General features: G+C 41.8%; 2 protein-coding genes across 2 annotated transcripts; one reads left to right on the top strand and one right to left on the bottom strand.

Moving 5' to 3' along the window:
* Positions 1-4,032: 4,032 nt before the first annotated feature.
* LOC110164132 (galactose-specific lectin nattectin-like) lies at positions 4,033-7,288 on the bottom strand. Its single transcript, XM_055151237.1, has 7 exons — positions 7,218-7,288; positions 6,237-6,264; positions 6,097-6,166; positions 5,848-5,987; positions 5,265-5,399; positions 5,077-5,185; positions 4,033-4,284 (listed from the first exon to the last, which is right to left on the bottom strand). The coding sequence occupies exons 1-7, from the start codon at positions 7,286-7,288 to the stop codon at positions 4,142-4,144; spliced, it is 696 nt and encodes a 231-aa protein (XP_055007212.1). The 3' UTR covers positions 4,033-4,141.
* Positions 7,289-17,081: 9,793 nt separating this feature from the next.
* Positions 17,082-18,035, top strand: mc4r (melanocortin 4 receptor). The gene has a single exon (XM_020929147.2). The coding sequence runs from the start codon at positions 17,082-17,084 to the stop codon at positions 18,033-18,035; it is 954 nt and encodes a 317-aa protein (XP_020784806.1).
* Positions 18,036-19,128: the final 1,093 nt, after the last annotated feature.

Below are 19,128 nucleotides of genomic sequence, written 5' to 3'. Positions count from 1 at the left end.
TTAGTCCTGATTTTAGTCCTGGTATAGACCTGGTTTAGTCCTAGTTTAGACCTGGTTTAGACCTGGTTTACTCCTAGTTTAGACCTGGTTTAGATCTGGTTTAGACCTGGTTTTAGTCCTGGTTGTAGTCCAGATTTTTGTCCTGATTGTAGTCCAGATTTTAATCCTGGTTTAGACCTGGTTTTAGTCCTTGTTGTAGTCCAGATTTTTGTTCTGGTTTAGTCCTGGTTTAGTCCTGTTTTAGTCCTGGTTCAGTCCTGGAGTCTCTCAAACGTGTGAATGAAACCAAACTCGAGTCCAGGTCTGTTTTCGAGGAGGAAACATCAGATCTTGACTTGAGGCCGACATGAGTCACTCTGGTGTAATAAACTGCAGGAGCTGTACACAGTGGAGGAAATGAGACGACACAGATGTTTTATTGTCGTGTGTTTGAGTTGTTTGAGTTTTGTCTCTGGGGTGAGACTCTGGAGACGCACAGACTCGAGGACGACGACTCCACACGACGCACGAGGTAAAAAACACCACGCGTTTGTTTTAATAGAAACTGATTTTCCAATAAAGTGTGTGACGCCGGTTTGTGCTCAGGGACACGACTCCCGCGGCTCTGAGTAAATTTAGAAACAACTCAGGTACATTTAAAGGTTTATTGTGTAACTTTTCACGTACAGTTTCCATGGATGTTTGCATTGATTTGGCTGGAATGTTCCGTGGTGTGACTTTAAATCCAACTGTCCAACTGTCTTGCATTTATGCATTACACAGCATGGTTTAGTCCTGGTTTAGTCCTGGTTTAGACCTGGTTTAGTCCTGGTTTAGTCCTGGTTTAGTCCTGGTTTAGTCCTGGTTTAGTCCTGGTTTAGTCCTGGTTTAGACCTGGTTTAGTCCTGGTTTAGTCCTGGTTTAGTCCTGGTTTAGACCTGGTTTAGTCCTGGTTTAGACCTGGTTTAGTCCTGGTTTAGTCCTGGTTTAGTCCTGGTTTAGACCTGGTTTAGTCCTGGTTTAGACCTGGTTTAGTCCTGGTTTAGTCCTGGTTTAGACCTGGTTTAGACCTGGTTTAGAACCTGGTTTAGTCCTGGTTTAGACCTGGTTTAGTCCTGGTTTAGTCCTGGTTTAGACCTGGTTTAGTCCTGGTTTAGACCTGGTTTAGTCCTGGTTTAGACCTGGTTTAGTCCTGGTTTAGACCTGGTTTAGTCCTAGTTTAGACCTGGTTTAGACCTGGTTTTAGTCCTAGTTGTAGTCCAGATTTTTGTTCTGGTTTAGATCCGGTTTTGTTGCAGTTTAGATCTGGTTTTAGTCCTGATTTTAGTCCTGGTTTAGTCCAGGTTTTAGTTCTGGTTTAGACCTGGTTTTAGTCCTGATTTTAGACCTGGTTTAGTCCTGGTTTAGTTCTGGTTTAGTCCTGGTTTGGACCTGGTTTAATCCTGGTTTAGACCTGGTTTTAGTCCTGATTTTAGACCTGGTGTAGTCCTGGTTCAGTCCTGGTGTAGTCCTGGTTTAGTTGTGATTTAGACCTGGTTTTAGTCCTGGTTTAGACCTGGTTTTAGTCCTAGTTGTAGTCCAGATTTTTGTCCTGGTTTAGATCAGGTTTTGTTGCAGTTTAGACCTGGTTTAGACCTGGTTTAGTCCTGGTTTAGACCTGGTTTAGTCCAGGTTTAGTTCTGGTTTAGTCCTGGTATAGACCTGATTTTATACCTGGTTTTAGTCCTGGTTTTGTCTTGTTTAAATCCCGGTTTTAGTTCTGGTTTAGACCTGATTTAGACCTGGTTTAGACCTGGTTTAGGTTTAAACCAGGACTACACCAAGACTGTCCAAGAAACAAATGAAGACCGGACTATGACGTTGTATAAGACCACAGCGGGATCAAAACAAGACTAAACCAGGACTAAACAAAAAAAACAAAACAAAAACATCTAAGACCAAAATTACCAGATCTAAAGGACGAACCCAGAGTAAAAACAGAGCTGAATTAAACTTAAAGGAAGTGGCTAAAACTGTTAAAAAAAAACTAAAACGATTAACTTCACTATTTCCAGAACTTCACTTAAAGTTATTTATGTGTTACTTCTCTTTTGTTTAGTTTCTGGACGACTGGTTTGCCTGGAATATTTATGGAATTTTACATATTTACCTACATCTAAGATTGGGACAATACATATAAGACTAATACAAAACCAGTCTTTACCCTGCAAAAAAAGACAATAAGAGCAAAAACATTATCAACTTATAACAAACCAACCAATGCATTATCTATAAACCTTCAAACGCTGAAATTTTATGATTTAGTCTTTACCTTTATACTCTGAAAATCATGTTCAAAGTAAACAACAATCTCCTATCAAAATCGTTACAGAACATGTTCAAAATCCAAAAGAGCCGATACAAGGTCAGAGGCACGACCGTGTTTATCAAAAAGAAAATCAGAACAAACATTATGAAATTTTGTAAATCTGTTAAAGGGGCGGAGCTCTGGAACAACTGTACAGAAAACCTCAAATTGTGCACCACTTTCTTTTACTTTATAAAGACGTTTAAATGTTTAACTCTGGACAGAAACATGAAATATGAGACTTAGTTTGTGCTGTAGAACTTTGTTGTTCTGTTACTGAGTGCGTATACATGCACATCAGTAACCCGGTTATTAGCCATACCCCGGTTATGTCAGTGTTCGTGTTTCTGTGTTTACATGCGCACTGAGAAACCGGGACACTCATATCCGCGTGTACATGATCAAATGGAGTATCCCGGTTTCTTGACATAATCTTACAAATGCGCAGGCGCAAAAATTAACTTAAATCAATTTCATAAACCAGGAAAAATACAAACCGTGAGCTCCTTTAGCATAAGAAGCTAAGGAGCTACGAGATCTCCCACAATCCACTGTGCAGATTCTTCATTCAAATCTTCTGCATAAATAAACTCAACTTTACAACATATAAACCATAAACACTATAGACACATCAGCCCGTTTGATCAGATCATTCAGCTGTGATCACATTTGTTTACGTTTTACAGAAACGAAACTTAAGACCGTTTGGCTAATTAGCATAAACTGTTAGCGGCGATAAAAACAACTCGCTCCTTGCGCCGCTGATGCGATCAGTTTCTTTTGGACTAAATGACACGACTCTGTGGATTATGTGTGTTATTTCTGTGACAGAAGAGGCGCTGATGATGGTAACTGTGTTCCGTGCATATAGAGTATAGGACATAGTTCATGTTTTAGCTTGTTCAGCGTCACACGAGTGCAGATTGTACGTGTGCAGGTTTAGCGCAGCTCTTTATTTTATTTTTTGGTCACTTTATTTATGTTGGTCAATTTATTTATGACTACTGTTGTGTGAAAGGCTGGAAAGTGTCTTTTGGACGCATGCAACTCAACTTTATGTTGCAGTAACCGGGATACTGCGTTTACATGCACAAGTATCCCGGTTACTATCGGAATAACCCAGCTACAGTAACCCGGTTTCTAATAACCGGGATACTGAAACCGGGTTACTGCGTTTACATGCACCATGAAGAAACCGGGATACTCAAAAAACCCGATCATAACCGGGTTATTGATGTGCATGTAAACACACTCAGTGATTAGTTTGTTTCCTCCTGCTGTATTTTTGAAGATGAACTGATGTCAAGATGAAGCTCTGACAAAGGAATAAAGGGTAAAGGTCATGATAAGATTAAGCTTCAGTCTGCACCTTTTCAGTCTGTGTATGTTAAATATGTCAAAATATACCTGTGACCGAATAAAAAAAAAAAAAAAACAACAAAAAAACAACAACATTGGAACCTGTAGGTGACGCCACCAGGCCAAGTTACAAGTCAGATCTGTGGAGGTAAGAAATAATGTTTTTTGAGGCGTCTTTGAGCAACAAAAACACCTGTAATTAAATGATTGCTAAAAAAAAACGAGTGTCATACATATTGTACAAAATCAGTGTCTTGGACACAAGCAGGTGATAAAAAGTCACACAGAGGCTCTTTTTAAGTCAGCAATGTTGTATTTATTCTAAAGAAAAAGCAAAAGAGGCTGAGGCTCAGAAACAAAGTTTAATCACAAAGAAAAACCAAAGCTCCATGTGGGCGTTCAGCTTGATGACAAACAGAGTAGATTTGGTGACGTAGTTGATCACAGATGCAGTGGTCACTTCTTTTCAGGGCTGCACTGGCAGGTGAAGCCCTCCAGAGTCAGGAGCCCACCCTTGGGTTTCAGTGAAGGCTGGGGAGCAGCTTTAGCACAGATGTAGCTCAGTTTCCCGCTGTTTTGGACATCATTCCACAAACCCCCTGTTTTGAAAAAGAGAAATGTGTGAATAATTCTCACATAATAATGCAGTTTCCCATTTTTACCAGGTCCAACCAGCTGAGCAGGACGACAGATCTGCTCCCACATCGACAAAGAGACACGGCAACATGATTACGCTTAGTGCACTGCCTTGAAGTGCACATGAAAAGTTAATTTAATTAATTTAATTACATTTAAATGTAGTAAACATTATTATATTTGAAAATGTTTATGATTTTTCTCCCTGTTTGGACATGAGCAGCAAATGTGACCCATACCCAGCAGTAATTTAACCGAGCAACCAAAATGTAAAGGGACAAACTTGGTGTTGTCAGACTAATAAAAATACATCTTTATTTTGTTACATCAGTGTTTAAACTGTGTAAATTGTCTCTGCATTTTGGATGATCCCTGAGGGATTGTTTGTTTTGGATTTTTTTTGTAACAACATTATAGTTTTTTCACAAAATGTAACTTTGGCCTCTTTTCTTTGTTATTCTAATGTTACAATCACCAAATCTCACAAATTGTCCTGTTTTTAACACATGACTCCTTCATCAACTCCTTGGGCATTTGTCTCAAATTTAGTGAAAATCATCTGGAAGAGTGGGGCAGCAAAAGTTATCCATATTTTTTGGATATGATTTAGTCTTTACAGGTCCAGAATGTTGAGACATTTACACAAAGAGAAATTTCCTCAAAGTTGAATCACTTGTTGCAGTTGGGCTCAACAGAATGACACAAACTTTCACGTGTGGATTAAAAAAGTAAAGAGGAATAGAGAAGTCTCGTACCGCTCCAGTAGGCAGTGAAGTGCTCTCGGCTGAATGCATTGTTTGGCTGGTGGACAAGCCAACTGTTGTAGTCCCAGGGAGTTCCATCACTCCAGAACCACCTCCCCTCCTGTAGGAAAACACACACGTTTAAACAGTTTAAAACAAGAGTCTGATGATCATGTGGAAATGTGCATGTGACCATTTACCTGCGCAGCATCAGACCCACCGAGCCAGGCGTGGTTGTCGCCCCCTGTGGCTGAATTGATCAAATCCTTGATGAAGGTGTTTTCCTTCGCACTGTGGATGGAGGGCAGGTTTGCACCAAGAGAGTGGCAGCTTTTCTATGAAATAAAGAGTTATTAAAACCACTAATCAAAATGTGGTATTTGGACTTGGATAAGTTAAAATAATGTGTTGACTTGAGTCAGATCCTGTGGAACATTTTACACAATGACGTCCTGAACACAATGAATCATTTATAAGGATTTGATATAAAACTGCTCTACAGCGCCTCCTGGAAAATTACAGTAGTGTCCAAAAATAAAGTTTGGTCATGTCAAATAGATTCTCCACATTTTACTGAACAAAAAAGTTCATGAGAACATGCCCCTGTCTCCAACCCTGACACTGACAGAAAATGTGTCACTGGGACGAGTGGAGTCGTGGAGGATCTGCAGAGTTTTGAGGAGAGACGCTGTAGGTGACACAGACTCTTTGAAGTGGCATGTACGCTTTTGTTCCCTTTATTTTTATTACACTTATTATCAGCATTAATAGTTGTTTTATTACCTCAGCATCGGTCCAGGTCTTTACATCATTAAAGAACTTGAAACAGCGAGAGTCAAACCTACTCCAGCCGTCAGCACAACCTTCATCAGAAACAATCAATGCAAATGATGAAAAACAAATATGATGTAAAATAACTTTCACTTACCTTGGTCATTTTCTGCCTGTGATGAGAAAATGCATAAAAACAATAAAAAAATAAACGAGATGATTTAATAAATATGTACTGTATATAGTAGTATAAATACTTACAGCGTCGAGCGGACAGCAGAGCCACGGCGGCAAAACAGGCCAAGAGCATCGGGAGTCGACGAGCAGCCATCTGAAATAAAAGGTTTGGATGTGAATGCATCAAGAGGGTTTAGATGTGATGAGACAGACTCGAGACTTACCTTCAGAGCCTCTTTAGGGTCACTGTGGCTTTGAGAACATACAGACGCATTTATAGCATTTATAGCATTTATAGCAGGAAGGAGGAAATAAAACCATCAGCTGATTGAATGAGGAAATTTGAATAATGAGTTTGACTTTGACAGGCTTTTCCAGTTTCCAGTTTCCAGTGAAAACAACAACCTCAGATTATAATTACTATGACTACACTTATCGGAATTTTTTGATAACTGAGCCACACAAGCAGCAAGAGGCTCTTTGGCATCCAAACTAGTTCAGTCACTGACTCTGTAAAACAAATCCAGTGCTTCACAGGTAAGTTGAGTTTATTCTCATATGTGAGTTTTAGAGGTTTGAAACACAACTGTTGCTCTTGTAGTGTCATTTGTGCACTAAACTAAAACAGTGCCCAATGCAGTGTGGAGGCAAAACTTCTGAAAAGCTGCAGACTCACCGATGTTCATCCAAGCCTCAGTTAAAAACATAGACTCTTTATATAAATGGACATAACAAACCTGCTCATGTGTCCCACAGTGAGTAGCAACCAAGTGCCCACAGGAGCAGGCCCACGGCAGGAGAAATATCAACAGTTAGAAGATAGTTTGTGAACTTCTGAGGAATTTAAGAGGAGCACACCAAGACTGCGTTCAGACTGCAGCCTCAAGTGACACTTATCCAATTTTTTTCCCCCTATGTGACCTGTATTTGATCTTTTCATGACCGTCTGAACGACACAGATCAGATTTTTACCTGGTCCCTGAAGGGTTGACCAGGTTTTGTATTCACCCTGTGTCTGTGTCTGTGTCTGTGTCTGTGTCTGTGTCTGTGTTTGTGTTTGTCTGTCCACCTGCAATAATTCCACCATTTATGGACAGATTGTCACCAAATTTGGTACGTGGGTCAAGCCCCCGTGCCCGGTGCAAGCACGGATCTCCGTTACTCATACGAGAAATACAGTGAATAAAGTCGACTCTAAAACATACAGTGACTCTGCGCTCACCTTCAGTGACTGTGTCACACAGAAGTTTATCTGCGTCTCGTCTCCGACTCTCATCACTGCTCCACTCTGTTTTTATCTCCATAAACTCATGGAGGAGTGTGTATCATAAGAGGACGCACATCTGCCTCACAATTGAATAGATATTTCTGCCTCTGGACTTATTTTCTCTGCTAAAGCGTTCGCTCTGCTGCCACATGTAAACAAACAGCGCCGTGTGAGTTCAGAACAGAACTCACAGCAATCGAGCGTGAGCGCAGCACGGTTCTAGTACAACCGTTTAGTTCCACACTGACGACATTTTAAAGAATTCGCCAGATCACCTGTCATTGTGTCACACGTCACTATTCAGCTGGACTTTTAACTCACTCCACTGGAAGTCGAATGTGGCCTTTGTGCAATATTTGTCTGAATATATTTGAATATTGTGTGCATCCCTTCACAACACGGATCAAACAACCAGCTTCTGTGTTGTTTGTCACTGTTTGTTCTGTTGTTCGGTTGATTTGGTTGAACTAGTTGAACTGGTTGATTGAACTAATTGAAAATGTTCTTTTGGAACCAGAGCGCGTGACCCATTTATAACACACGAGGACATTTTAATAACATGTTTTAAATAAGTTTGTGTGTGTCTTTGCCGCTATCAACCAACTCATTATAAAAGGTGTAACCTCATTTGAAACTGTTCTTATCAGAAATGTTTGATAACAGAGCCACAAAAGCGGGAAAAGGCTCTTCCCTTTGGCATCGTAAGTAGGTCAATCACCCACTAATTAATACAACTCCAATACTTCACACGTAACTTGAGTTTATTCTCTGTAAAACTCCTGCAGCTTCCTCACATCCAACTTGTGTAATCACCACAGAGTTAGAAAACACATGCACACAATAGTCTGATCATAAACTGTATTTTTGGGATTATAAGTGTCACTTTTTTTCATGTTTTGGGTGTTTCCTGTTTGTTTCTATGTTAAAATGTTTTTGGTGAAGTGTGGAGAGGCTCTAGTCGTGTGTGTGAGGATCTGCTGCTCCTGTTCCTCCTGCAGAAAGAGCCTCTGTCCTGGTCAGTGTTGGGGAGTAACAGATTACATGTACCAGAGTTATGTAATCAGAGTACTAATTATGAGTAACTGTATTCAGTTACATTTTATTTTCAGTGAGTGGTAATTGATTACAGTTACTTTTACAAGATTGTTACAAGTGACTTTTGTAATGTTTTATTTTGACTTTTACTGTATTTCCATTTTTACATTACATTTTGTTTTAAAATGTAAAACTTACACGTATTGCCACTTTTAAATTTACTCTCACCAAAAGAACTGTTAAATGCTAACTTTTGCCGTTATGGACTTAAACCAGGACTAAACCAGGAAACTAAACCAGGTCTAAAACCAGGATAAACCAGGTCTAAACCAGGACTAAAACCAGGTCTAAACCAGGAAACTGAAACCAGGACTAAACCAGGTCTAAACCAGGTCTAAACCAGGACTAAACCAGGACTAAACCAGAACTGAACCAGGACTAAACCAGGTCTAAACCAGGAAAAACCAAGACTAAACCAGGACTGAACCAGATAACCAGGACTAAACCAGGTCTAAACCAGGAATAAACCAGGTCTAAACCAGAAACCAGGTCTGAACCAGGACTAAACCAGAACTAACCAGGACTGAACCAGGACTAAACCAGAACTAACCAGGACTAAACCAGGTCTAAACCAGAACTAAACAGGACTAAACAAGACTAAACCAGGACTTCCTGGACTAGAACTTTCTAGGACCGCCCCTGTCGATCCCAGCTTTTATCTCGTGGAGCTTCTGGTCTCCTTTCGCTCATCACCTGAGGTCTAACCTTTTCAATATCCATTTTAGCAAATTTGTAAAGTTTCAAACACTGTGACTTAAAATGTACCAGTAAAATAATACACGCGCGTCTGTGCGTGTAATTTCACCAAAGGTCTACTAAAATCCAGGATGTACTATTGTTGTACAATCAGCACATTGAGTTGTCCCAGATAAACACAATTAGGTTTGAAATTTACTAAATCAGGTACTAAATACCAGCTAAACGCAGTCAAGTTTGAACTTTCCCACCAGGCCTCTAAAAGTAAAGGTCCAGATCTCAAACAAATTCCGAAACTGAAAACAGTCTACTCGTTCAACCATAATTTGAACAAATTCAGTTCAAGTTCTAACCCAGTTCAAAGTTCACTAAAAATGAACGTGTTCAATAATCTTTTGAACTCGTTCTGAGTCTAAAGATTACATGTACAGAGTTATGTAATCAGAGTACTAATTATGAGTAACTGTATTCAGTTACAGTTACTGTTTCAGTAAAAGATTACAGTTACTTTGTTAAATAAATGACACAGAGGGATTTTACTGTTTTTAATTTTGCTGTATCCCTTTTTTTGTTTTGTTTTTCTCGGCATTCCACTCATTGCCGGACACAAAATCTAAACCAGGACTAAACCAGACTAAACCAAGGACTAAAACTGGTCTAAACCAGGACTAAACCAGGTCTAAACCAGTCTAAACCAGATCTAAAAACCAGGTCTAAAAGGTCTAAAAGGACTAAAACTAGGTCTAAACCAGGTCTAAACCAGGTCTAAACCAGGTCTAAACCAGGATTGAACAGGATTGAACAGGACAGAACAGGACTAAATCCTGCTGCGTGGACCATGTCTCCTCCTCTTCTTCTGTCAATAATATTTTTAATCTGGTTAAATAAAATCTGGACTTTTTATTTTCTTTTATCAGATAAAATTTCTTATGTGACGATTTCCTTGTCTTTGCTTCTCTACAACAAATCAAGTAATCCAAAGTAATCAGATTACATTACTCACTTTCAGTAATTTAATGGATTATGTTACAAACTACATCTTGGTGTGTGTAATCTGTAATCTGTAATCTGTAGGGGATTACATTTTAAAACTCACCTCTGTTCTGTCTGTATCGTGTCAGTCGATCGCACCGTTACTTCTGCACCACTGAACAATTTAACATTTAAACTTTAAACTTATAAAGACAAAGACTGAGACGACTGAACACAAACGCCCCCGAAAACAAAATCAGATTCTGCAGATTTACAAACTGCAAGTCGTGAAATCTGCAGCTGAAAACGAAAATCGAGCAGCAGAAAGAAAGTTTGGAGTGAGAGAGAAACTTGTGACACCGAGAGGATGAACCATGAAACTTTCCTGGTTTAGTCCTGGTTTAGTCCTGGTTTAGACCAGGTTTTTTGTTTTTATTTAGTCTTGGTTTTTGTGATGGTTTAGTCTTGCTTAAGTTCTGCTTTAGTCCTGGTTTAATGCTGGTTTAGTCCTGGTTTAGTCCTGTTTTAGTCCTGGTTTAGTCCTGTTTAGTCCTGTTTAGTCCTGTTTTAGTCCTGTTTAGTCCTGTTTTAGTCCTGGTTTAGTCCTGGTTTAGTCCTGTTTTAGTCCTGGTTTAGTCAGTGTTTTAGTCCTGGTTTAGTCCTGGTTTTGTCCTGGTTTTAGTCCTGGTTTTAGTCCTGGTTTAGTAGTCCTGTTTTAGTCCTGTTTTAGTCCTGGTTTAGATCCTGGTTTAGACCTGGTTTAGTCCTGGTTTAGTCCTGTTTAGTCCTGGTTTAGTTTTTTAGTCCTGGTTTAGACCTGGTTTAGTCCTGTCCTGGTTTAGTCCTGGTTTAGACCTGGTTTAGTCCTGGTTTAGACCTGTTTTAGTCCTGTTTAGTCCTGGTTTAGTCCTGGTTTAGTCCTGGTTTAGTCCTGGTTTAGTCAGACCTGGTTTAGACCTCCTGGTTTAGTCCTGGTTTAGACCTGGTTTAGTCCTGGTTTAGTCCTTTTAGACCTGTTTTAGTCCTGTTTTAGTCCTGGTTTAGTTTTTGTTTAGTTTTTCTTTCATTATCAGAGTAATATTATTCTAAAACAGTAGTATTTCTGTCTCTCGTCTTCTGACTTTTCATAGTTTTTTTTTCTTCCAGAAGAACATTTTCAAATCAGAAAAGGTTTTGTTTCTGCCAAAAATGTTCGTGAGAAAATCTTAAGTACAAATTTGTTGGTAAGAAAGTTTCATGAATGAGATTCAACGTTAAAACACGGAAAAAAAATGAAATAATAAAATCTGTTTTACATCACCTCTTCAACCCAAACAGTGGAGGGATTTTTGCACTTTTCTGTTGGAATGTGAAAATGAATCTGAAGTGTCGACCATGAAATGAAAATATAAAATTATAAACTGAACGCGACCTTCTTCTCCTCACATTTTCTGTTTCGCTTTTTCAAACTCGACCTGATTCACAGATTTACATTTGTGTCCAATTAAAAAACAGACATGAGACTGATTTATGTTCAAGAGGACTAAACCAGGACTAAACCAGGAAACCAGGACTAAACCAGGACTAAACCAGGTCTAAACCAGGATTAAACCAGGACTAAACCAGGACTAAACCAGGACTAAACCAGGTCTAAACCAGGAAACCAGAACTAAACCAGGAAAAACCAGACTAAACCAGGAAAACCAGGTCTAAACCAGGACTAAACCAGGACTAAAGGACAAACCAGGACCAGATCTAAAACCAGGTCTAAAAGGACTAAATCTAGGTCTAAACCAGGTCTAAACCAGGTCTACTAAACTCTAAACCAGGACTAAACCAGGTCTAAACCAGACTAAAACCAGACTAAACCAGGTCTAACCAGGACTAAACCAGGTCTAAACCAGGTCTAAACTAGGTCTAAACCAGGAAACCAGGTAAAAGGACTAAAACAGGACTAAACCAGACTAAACCAGGACTAAACAGGTAAACCTGGACTAAACGCTGGTCTAAACCAGGACTAAACCAGGACTAAAAGGGACTAAACCAGGACAGGACTAAACCAGGTCTTAAACCAGGACTAAACCAGGACTAAACCAGGTTAAACCAGTCTAAACCAGGACTAAACCAGGACTAAACCAGGTTAAACCAGGATTGAACCAAGACTAAATCAGGACTAAAACCAAGACTAAAAACAAGACTAAAACCAGAACTAAACCAAGACTGAACCAGGACTGGACCAGGACTAAAAACAAAACTAAACATAGACCTGGTTTAGTCCTGGTTTAGTCCTGGTTTAGTCCTGGTTTAGACCTCCTGGTTTAGTCCTGGTTTAGTCCTGGTTTTAGTCCTGGTTTAGTCCTGGTTTAGTCCTGTTTAGTCCTGGTTTAGTCCTGGTTTAGACCTGGTTTAGTCCTGGTTTAGTCCTGGTTTAGTAGTCTGGTTTAGTCCTGGTTTAGAGTCCTGGTTTAGTCCTGGTTTAGTCCTGGTTTAGTCCTGTTTAGTCCTGGTTTCCTGGTTTAGTCCTGGTTTAGTCCTGGTTTAGTCCTGGTTTAGTCCTGGTTAGTCCTGGTTTAGTCCTGGTTTAGTCCTGGTTTAGTCCTGGTTTAGTCCTGGTTTAGTCCTGGTTTAGTCCTGGTTTAGTCCTGGTTTAGTCCTGTTTTAGTCCTGGTTTAGTCCTGGTTTAGTCCTGGTTTAGTCCTGGTTTAGTCCTGGTTTAGTTTTGATCAGTTCTGTACGTTTTGTTCTCTGTCACGTTTGTCGTCTTTCTGCGGCGCTGCGTTTTTCTCACGCTCTGTCGTTCTTTTCCTTTGTGTTCAGACAGGACACTCCTCCTCCTCTCTCATCCCTCTCTCTTTCTCTATCAGCTCTTTTACATCTCTATTCTCTCCGTTCTCTTTCTCTGTCTCGCCTCTTTTACTCCGTCTCTCCTTCCTCTCTCCTCTTCTTTCTCACTCTTTCCTCTCTCCATCCTCCTCTCTTTCATCTCCCAGCTTCTCTTCTCTCTCTCTTCTCTCTCTTCTCAGCCTTTCTCTCCTTTAAATCTTTCTCTTTTTCTCTTCGCTCTATCTGTTTTTGTCCACCCCTCTCTTTCTCTCCTCCACATCTTCTCCTTCTCCCTCTTTCTCTCTCTCTCCTCCTCTTCTATCGTCCCATATTCATCTCTCTCTTTCGTCAGCTCTTCTCTTCCCTCCTCTCTTTTTCTCCCTTTTAATATTTTCTCTCCTCTCTTTCTCCCTCCCTTTCTCTCTCTCTCTCTGTCCTCATCTGTTCTTTTTTCTGTCTCTTTCCTTTTTCTCTCTCTGTCTTCCCTTCCATCCTCTCTTCTCTCTCTTTTTTTCTATCTCTCCCTATGCTCTCTTTCTATTTGATCTTCTCTCCCTTTCTCTCCACCTCTCCTTTTTCCCTCTCATCCCCTCCTCCCTTTTAACCTCCTCTCGAGCATCCTGTATCTCTCTCTCTCTTTCTCTTCCTTTACGCTCTCTCTCTCTCTCTCTCTCCTACCTTAACTCCTCTCTCTCCTGTTTTCTCTCCTTGCTCTTCTCTTCCTCTCTCTTTTTTCTCTCTCCCTTTTCTATCTCTTTCTGTGTCATCTCCTCCCTTTATCCTCCTCTCTCATCTTCCAGCATCCTGTTTCTCTCTCTCCTTCTCTTCCTTTTCTCTCTCTCTCTCTCTCCTGATCATACCTTCTTATCTCTCCTGTTTTCTCCTTTATCTTCTCTCCCTCTCTCCTCTCCTCCCTCTTCTTTATTTCTCTCTCTCTCTCTCATCTCCTCCATTTTATCCTCCTCTCTCATCTTCCAGCGCCCTGTACCTCTCTCTCTCCTTCTCTTCCTTTGCTCTCTCTCTCTCTCTCTCTCCTTATCTCCTGTTTTCTCCTTTATCTTCTCTCCTCTCCTCCTTCTCTCTTTCTCTCTGTCATCAGTCATGTTTTCTCTCTCTCTCTCTTTCTCTCTCTCTTTCTCTCTCCTACCTTAGCTCCTTATCTCTCCTCTGTTTCTTTTTCTCCTTGATCTTCCCTCCCTCACTCCCCTCTCTTTCTCCATCTCTCCTTTTTCTATCTCTCCTCTCCTCCCTTTTAACCCACTCACTCTCTCTCTCTCTCTCTCTCTCTCTTGCTTTATCAGTCTTTTTTCTATCTCTTTCTTTGCTCTCACTCTCTCCATCTCTCTTTCTCCATCTCTCCTTTATTTCGGTCTCTCTCTCTCTCATCTCCCTCATGTATCCTCTGTTTTCTCCTTTATCTTCTCTCTCTCTCTCCTCCTCTCTGTCATCTTAGCTCCTTATCTCTCCTCTGTTTTCTCTCCTTGCTCTTCTCTCCCTCCCTCCTTCCCTCTCTCCTCCATCTCTCCTTTTTCTCTCTCTCATCTCATCCTTTTAACCTCCTCTCTCAGTATCTCTCTCTCCTTCTCTTCCTTTGCTCTCTCTCTCTCTCTCTCTCTCTCCTTCTCTCCTGTTTTCTCCTTTATCTTCTCTCCCTCTCTCCTCTCCTCTTCTCTCTCTCTCCGTCATCAGTCATGTTTTCGATCTCTCTCTCTCTCTCTCTCTCCTCTCTCCTACCTTAGCTCCTTATCTCTCCTCTGTTTTCTTTCGTTCCTTGCTCTTCTCTCCCTTCCTCTCCTCCCTCTCTCTTCTTTCTCTACCTCTTTCTCACTCCTCTCTCTCTCTCTCATCTTCTCCCTTTTAACCTCCTCTCTCGTCTAGGAGCATCCTGTATCTCTCTCTCCTTCTCTTCCTTTGCTCTCTCTCTCTCTCTCTCCCTTATCTCTCCTCTGTTTTCTCCTTTATCTTCTCTCCTCTCCTGTCTTCCCTCTTTCTCTTTCAAATGTTTCTATCTCTTTCTCACTTATCTCCTCCCTTTTATCCTCCTCTCATCTCTCTCTCCTTCTCTTCCTTTGCTCTCTCTCTCTCTCTCTCTCTCCTTATCTCTCCTCTGTTTTCTCCTTTATCTTCTCTCCCTCCGTCTCTCTCCTCTTCTCTCCTCCCTCTCTCTCTTTCTCACTTATCTCCTCCGTTTTAACCTCTTCATCTGTCAGCATCCTCTCTCCTTCACTTTCTTTGCTCTCTCTCTCTCTCTCTCTCTCTCTCTCTACCACACCTCCTTATCTCTCCTCTGTTTTCTCCTTTATCATCTCTCCCTCTCTCCCCTCCTCCCTCTCTCTTTCTCTCCGTCATCAGTCATGTTTTCGATCTCTCTCTCTCTCTCTCCTCTACCTTAGCTCCTTATCTCTCCTCTGTTTTCTTTCGTTCCTTGCTCTTCTCTCCCTTCCTCTCCTCCCTCTCTCTTCTTTCTCTATCTCTTTCTCACTCCTCTCTCTCTCATCTTCTCCCTTTTATCCTCCTCTCTCTCTCATCTACCAACATCCTGTATCTCTCTCTCCTTCTCTTCCTTTGCTCTCTCTCTCTCCTTATCTATCCTCTGTTTTCTCCTTTATCTTCTCTCCTCTCCTGTCTTCCCTCTTTCTCTTTCAAATGTTTCTATCTCTTTCTCACTTATCTCCTCCCTTTTATCCTCCTCTCATCTGCCAGAGTCCTGCATTTCTCTCTCCTTCTCTTCCTTTGCTCTCTCTCTCTCTCTCTCTCCTTATCTCTCCTGTTTTCTCCTTTATCTTCTCTCCCTCTCTCTCTCTTTCTCACTTATCTCCTCCGTTTTAACCTCTTCATCTGTCAGCATCCTCTCTCCTTCACTTTCTTTGCGCTCTCTCTCTCTCTCTCTTCTACCACACCTCCTTATCTCCTCTGTTTTCTCCTTTATCTTCCCTCCCTCTCTCCTCTCCTCCTCCTCTCTTTCTCCGTCATCAGTCATGTTTTCTCGACTCTCTCTCTCTCTCTCTCTCTCTCTCCTACCTTATCTCTCCTGTTTTCCCCTTCATCATCTCTCCCTCCCTCTCCTCCTCCCTCTTTTCTCTCCTCCCTCTTTCTCTCTCTCTCTCTTTCCGCTCATATCACAGCTCCCTCCGTCGCCGTGTCTCATTCCGCCCGGTTTCAAACGAGGGGAAAAGACGAGCGGAGACCAGAGAGAAACGAGAGAGAGAAAAAAAAAAACGAGAGAAACCGCTGCTGCGCTTCTGCATCTGAAAATACTTCTACTACTACTACTACAAATACTACTACTACTACTGCAACTGGAAACTACTGAAAGACCGTCAATCTTCCCGGGAACGCTGAGAAAACCCGGGAAAACTGGATTAAAATTTCAGAAACACATGGATTTTACTGGTTTTGAAGAGAAGTACGGAGCATTTCAAGTCAATTTTCCGCAAAAGACGAAGTATCGGAGATTCCTCGGATCTCTACAAACCATCGGAAAACCGACGGACGCAGCTATCGATCTGTTTTAACTTCTTCACGAGGATTTCCTTCTTTACCGGGGCTCCGTTTCATTCCACAACCGATGACTCAACCGTCCTCCGATCTCACGGGACGTTAAGAAGATATTTGAGAAGATTACGTTCGATATTACGTTTTCCTCGTTCCGGGACGGACACGTGCGAACCTCCCACGTCCGACGAGGCGTAAAGGATTTGTTTAATATCGAACGTGGCGAGGAATTAAAGCGATTTCTCCGACCTGGACGTTTTTATCAGCTCGTTAAAACCATGAATCAATGTCCGAGCGGGATATTAGAGGCTCTCGAACTGTTTCAAACTCTCCTCGGCGCGTTCGAGAGCTGCTGTCGCTGATAAGAAATAAATAAATAAAAAAAGCACGGCGTGACTGTGATCTCCATTTAGTTTCATTCACACAAAGAGGAGCACTCATCTCCGACCTTGGACGTAGTTTTCAAAGCGAGCGGCAATTACGCACGACTTTCCGACTGATAAAACCAACATGAGTGGATTTAAGTGGAGGTAAATCGGTCGGAAAATGGATATTGTCAATTTAAAGTGTAACACAATCCGTTATTTGCATTTGAATCGTTCTTCGGTTCTTCGTCGACGATTCTACAAAGAGAATTCCGAACTTTACGTAAAAACAAACGCGCTCTTAATGGAAAACTTTGAGAATTTAACATCGTGGAACTAAAAATGCAGCAATGAACGGAACACATCGGCATTCGTTGATGCCGAGCGGCTACGCGAGCAACGGCAGCCAGGCGGGCATACCTTTGGACAAGAACTTACCGGACGACAAGGACTCTTCGGCGGGATGCTACGAACAGCTGCTCATCTCCACCGAGGTTTTCCTGACCCTGGGAATCATCAGCCTGCTCGAGAACATTCTAGTCGTCGCAGCGATCATCAAAAACAAAAACCTGCACTCGCCGATGTACTTTTTCATTTGCAGCTTGGCCGTGGCGGACATGCTCGTCAGCGTGTCCAACGCTTCGGAGACGATCGTGATTGCGCTGATAAACGGCGGCACCGTCACGATCCCGGGGACGCTCATACGGAGCATGGACAACGTTTTCGACTCGCTCATTTGCAGTTCACTTTTAGCGTCGATTTGTAGCCTTCTCGCCATCGCCGTCGACCGCTACATTACGATTTTTTACGCGCTGCGGTACCACAACATCGTGACGATTCGCCGCGCCATGCTGGTGATTACCGTGATCTGGACGGTGTGTACGATTTCCGGGATTTTGTTTATCATCTATTCCGAAAGCACGACGGTTCTCATTTGCCTCATCACGATGTTTTTCACGATGCTGGTGCTCATGGCGTCGCTGTACGTGCACATGTTTTTGTTGGCGCGGCTGCACATGAAGCGGATCGCGGCGCTCCCGGGAAACGCGCCGATCCAGCAGCGCGCCAACATGAAGGGGGCGATCACGTTGACGATTCTGCTGGGCGTTTTCGTCGTGTGCTGGGCGCCGTTTTTCCTCCACCTCATCCTGATGATTACGTGCCCGCGGAACCCGTACTGCACGTGCTTCATGTCGCACTTCAACATGTACCTCATCCTCATCATGTGCAACTCCGTGATCGATCCCATCATCTACGCTTTCCGGAGTCAAGAAATGCGGAAAACGTTCAAGGAGATCTTCTGCTGCTCCCACGCTTTTCTCTGCATTTAAATCCCGCGTCGTTTTCGTTGTACGAGCGGACTTTAGCGTTACCACGGCAACAACGACGACATGCGCTAAGTAACCTAAGCTTTTTCGCATTTTGAGTCGCCTTAAATGTTCCGTAGTATCAGTGACGTTTTTTCCGGCGGCGACGTTCTTCAGCTCTTCTCGTGAACAGGCTCATTGCTTTGCCTGAAATGTCCCGCAGTGTGGCATTAACGCGTCCACGGAATCTTCGTTGCGTTGTCGGTGTTTTCGTAAACGCGTTAATGCATTTCAAAAACGCTGCGAAAAAAATCTATTCCACATCGTACGCAGGGTCGCCCCACCACGGATCTGACTCGTAACTCACGTAACCCCGCTTCTCTGTGATGATTTACATCAGTTTAATGCCGTACTGTGGGACATTTTTGAAAAGCTGTATCAACGCCGTGGAGACAAACAGGTGGCAGACCCTTCAATGTGAAAAGCTACATAGTGTACCTTTAAAATCGAGCGTCCAACTTCGTATTTTTAACAAAACAAAACAAAACAAAAATCTCAAACTTTTTATAACTTTGGGGTTGGTCGAGTCAGATTTCCACTTCGGATCTGAGAACAAACGGGATGGAAGGGCATCTGGTACAAAAAGAAAAATCGCCAAACCAACATGGACGTCCTTGCGGTACTAAAATAATGCCAGAAGTTTGGAATTTGAACCAACAACCTTCTTTTTTTTTTTACAGTTTCACGGACGAACCCTCTGTAACTTTGCGGTACTTAAATAATGCCAGAAGTTCGGGATTTGAACCAACAACCTTTTTTTTAATTTTTTTTTATTTTACAGTTTTACACACAAACCCACTGTAACTTTACGTTTTAATGAGGACATTCCGACGTGTTTGGACTGAAGGGCATCTGGTTTAAAAAGAAAAATCGCCAAACCGACATGGACGATCTTGCGGTACTTAAATAACGCCAGATGTTTGGAATTTAAACCAACAACCTTCTTTTTTTTTTACAGTTTTACGCACCAATTCAGTGTAACTTTATGTTTTAATAAGGACATATCGATGTGGTTGGATGGAAGGGCATCTGGTTTAAAAGACAACTCCGTGGCACA

The sequence above is a fragment of the Boleophthalmus pectinirostris genome, unplaced genomic scaffold (assembly GCF_026225935.1).
Source record: "Boleophthalmus pectinirostris isolate CB_2022bp ecotype Guang Dong unplaced genomic scaffold, ASM2622593v1 HiC_scaffold_15, whole genome shotgun sequence".
In the NCBI taxonomy this organism is placed as follows: domain Eukaryota; kingdom Metazoa; phylum Chordata; class Actinopteri; order Gobiiformes; family Gobiidae; genus Boleophthalmus; species Boleophthalmus pectinirostris.
Note: the sequence above shows the minus strand (reverse complement) of the source record. Positions and strands in the feature narration are given on the sequence as shown.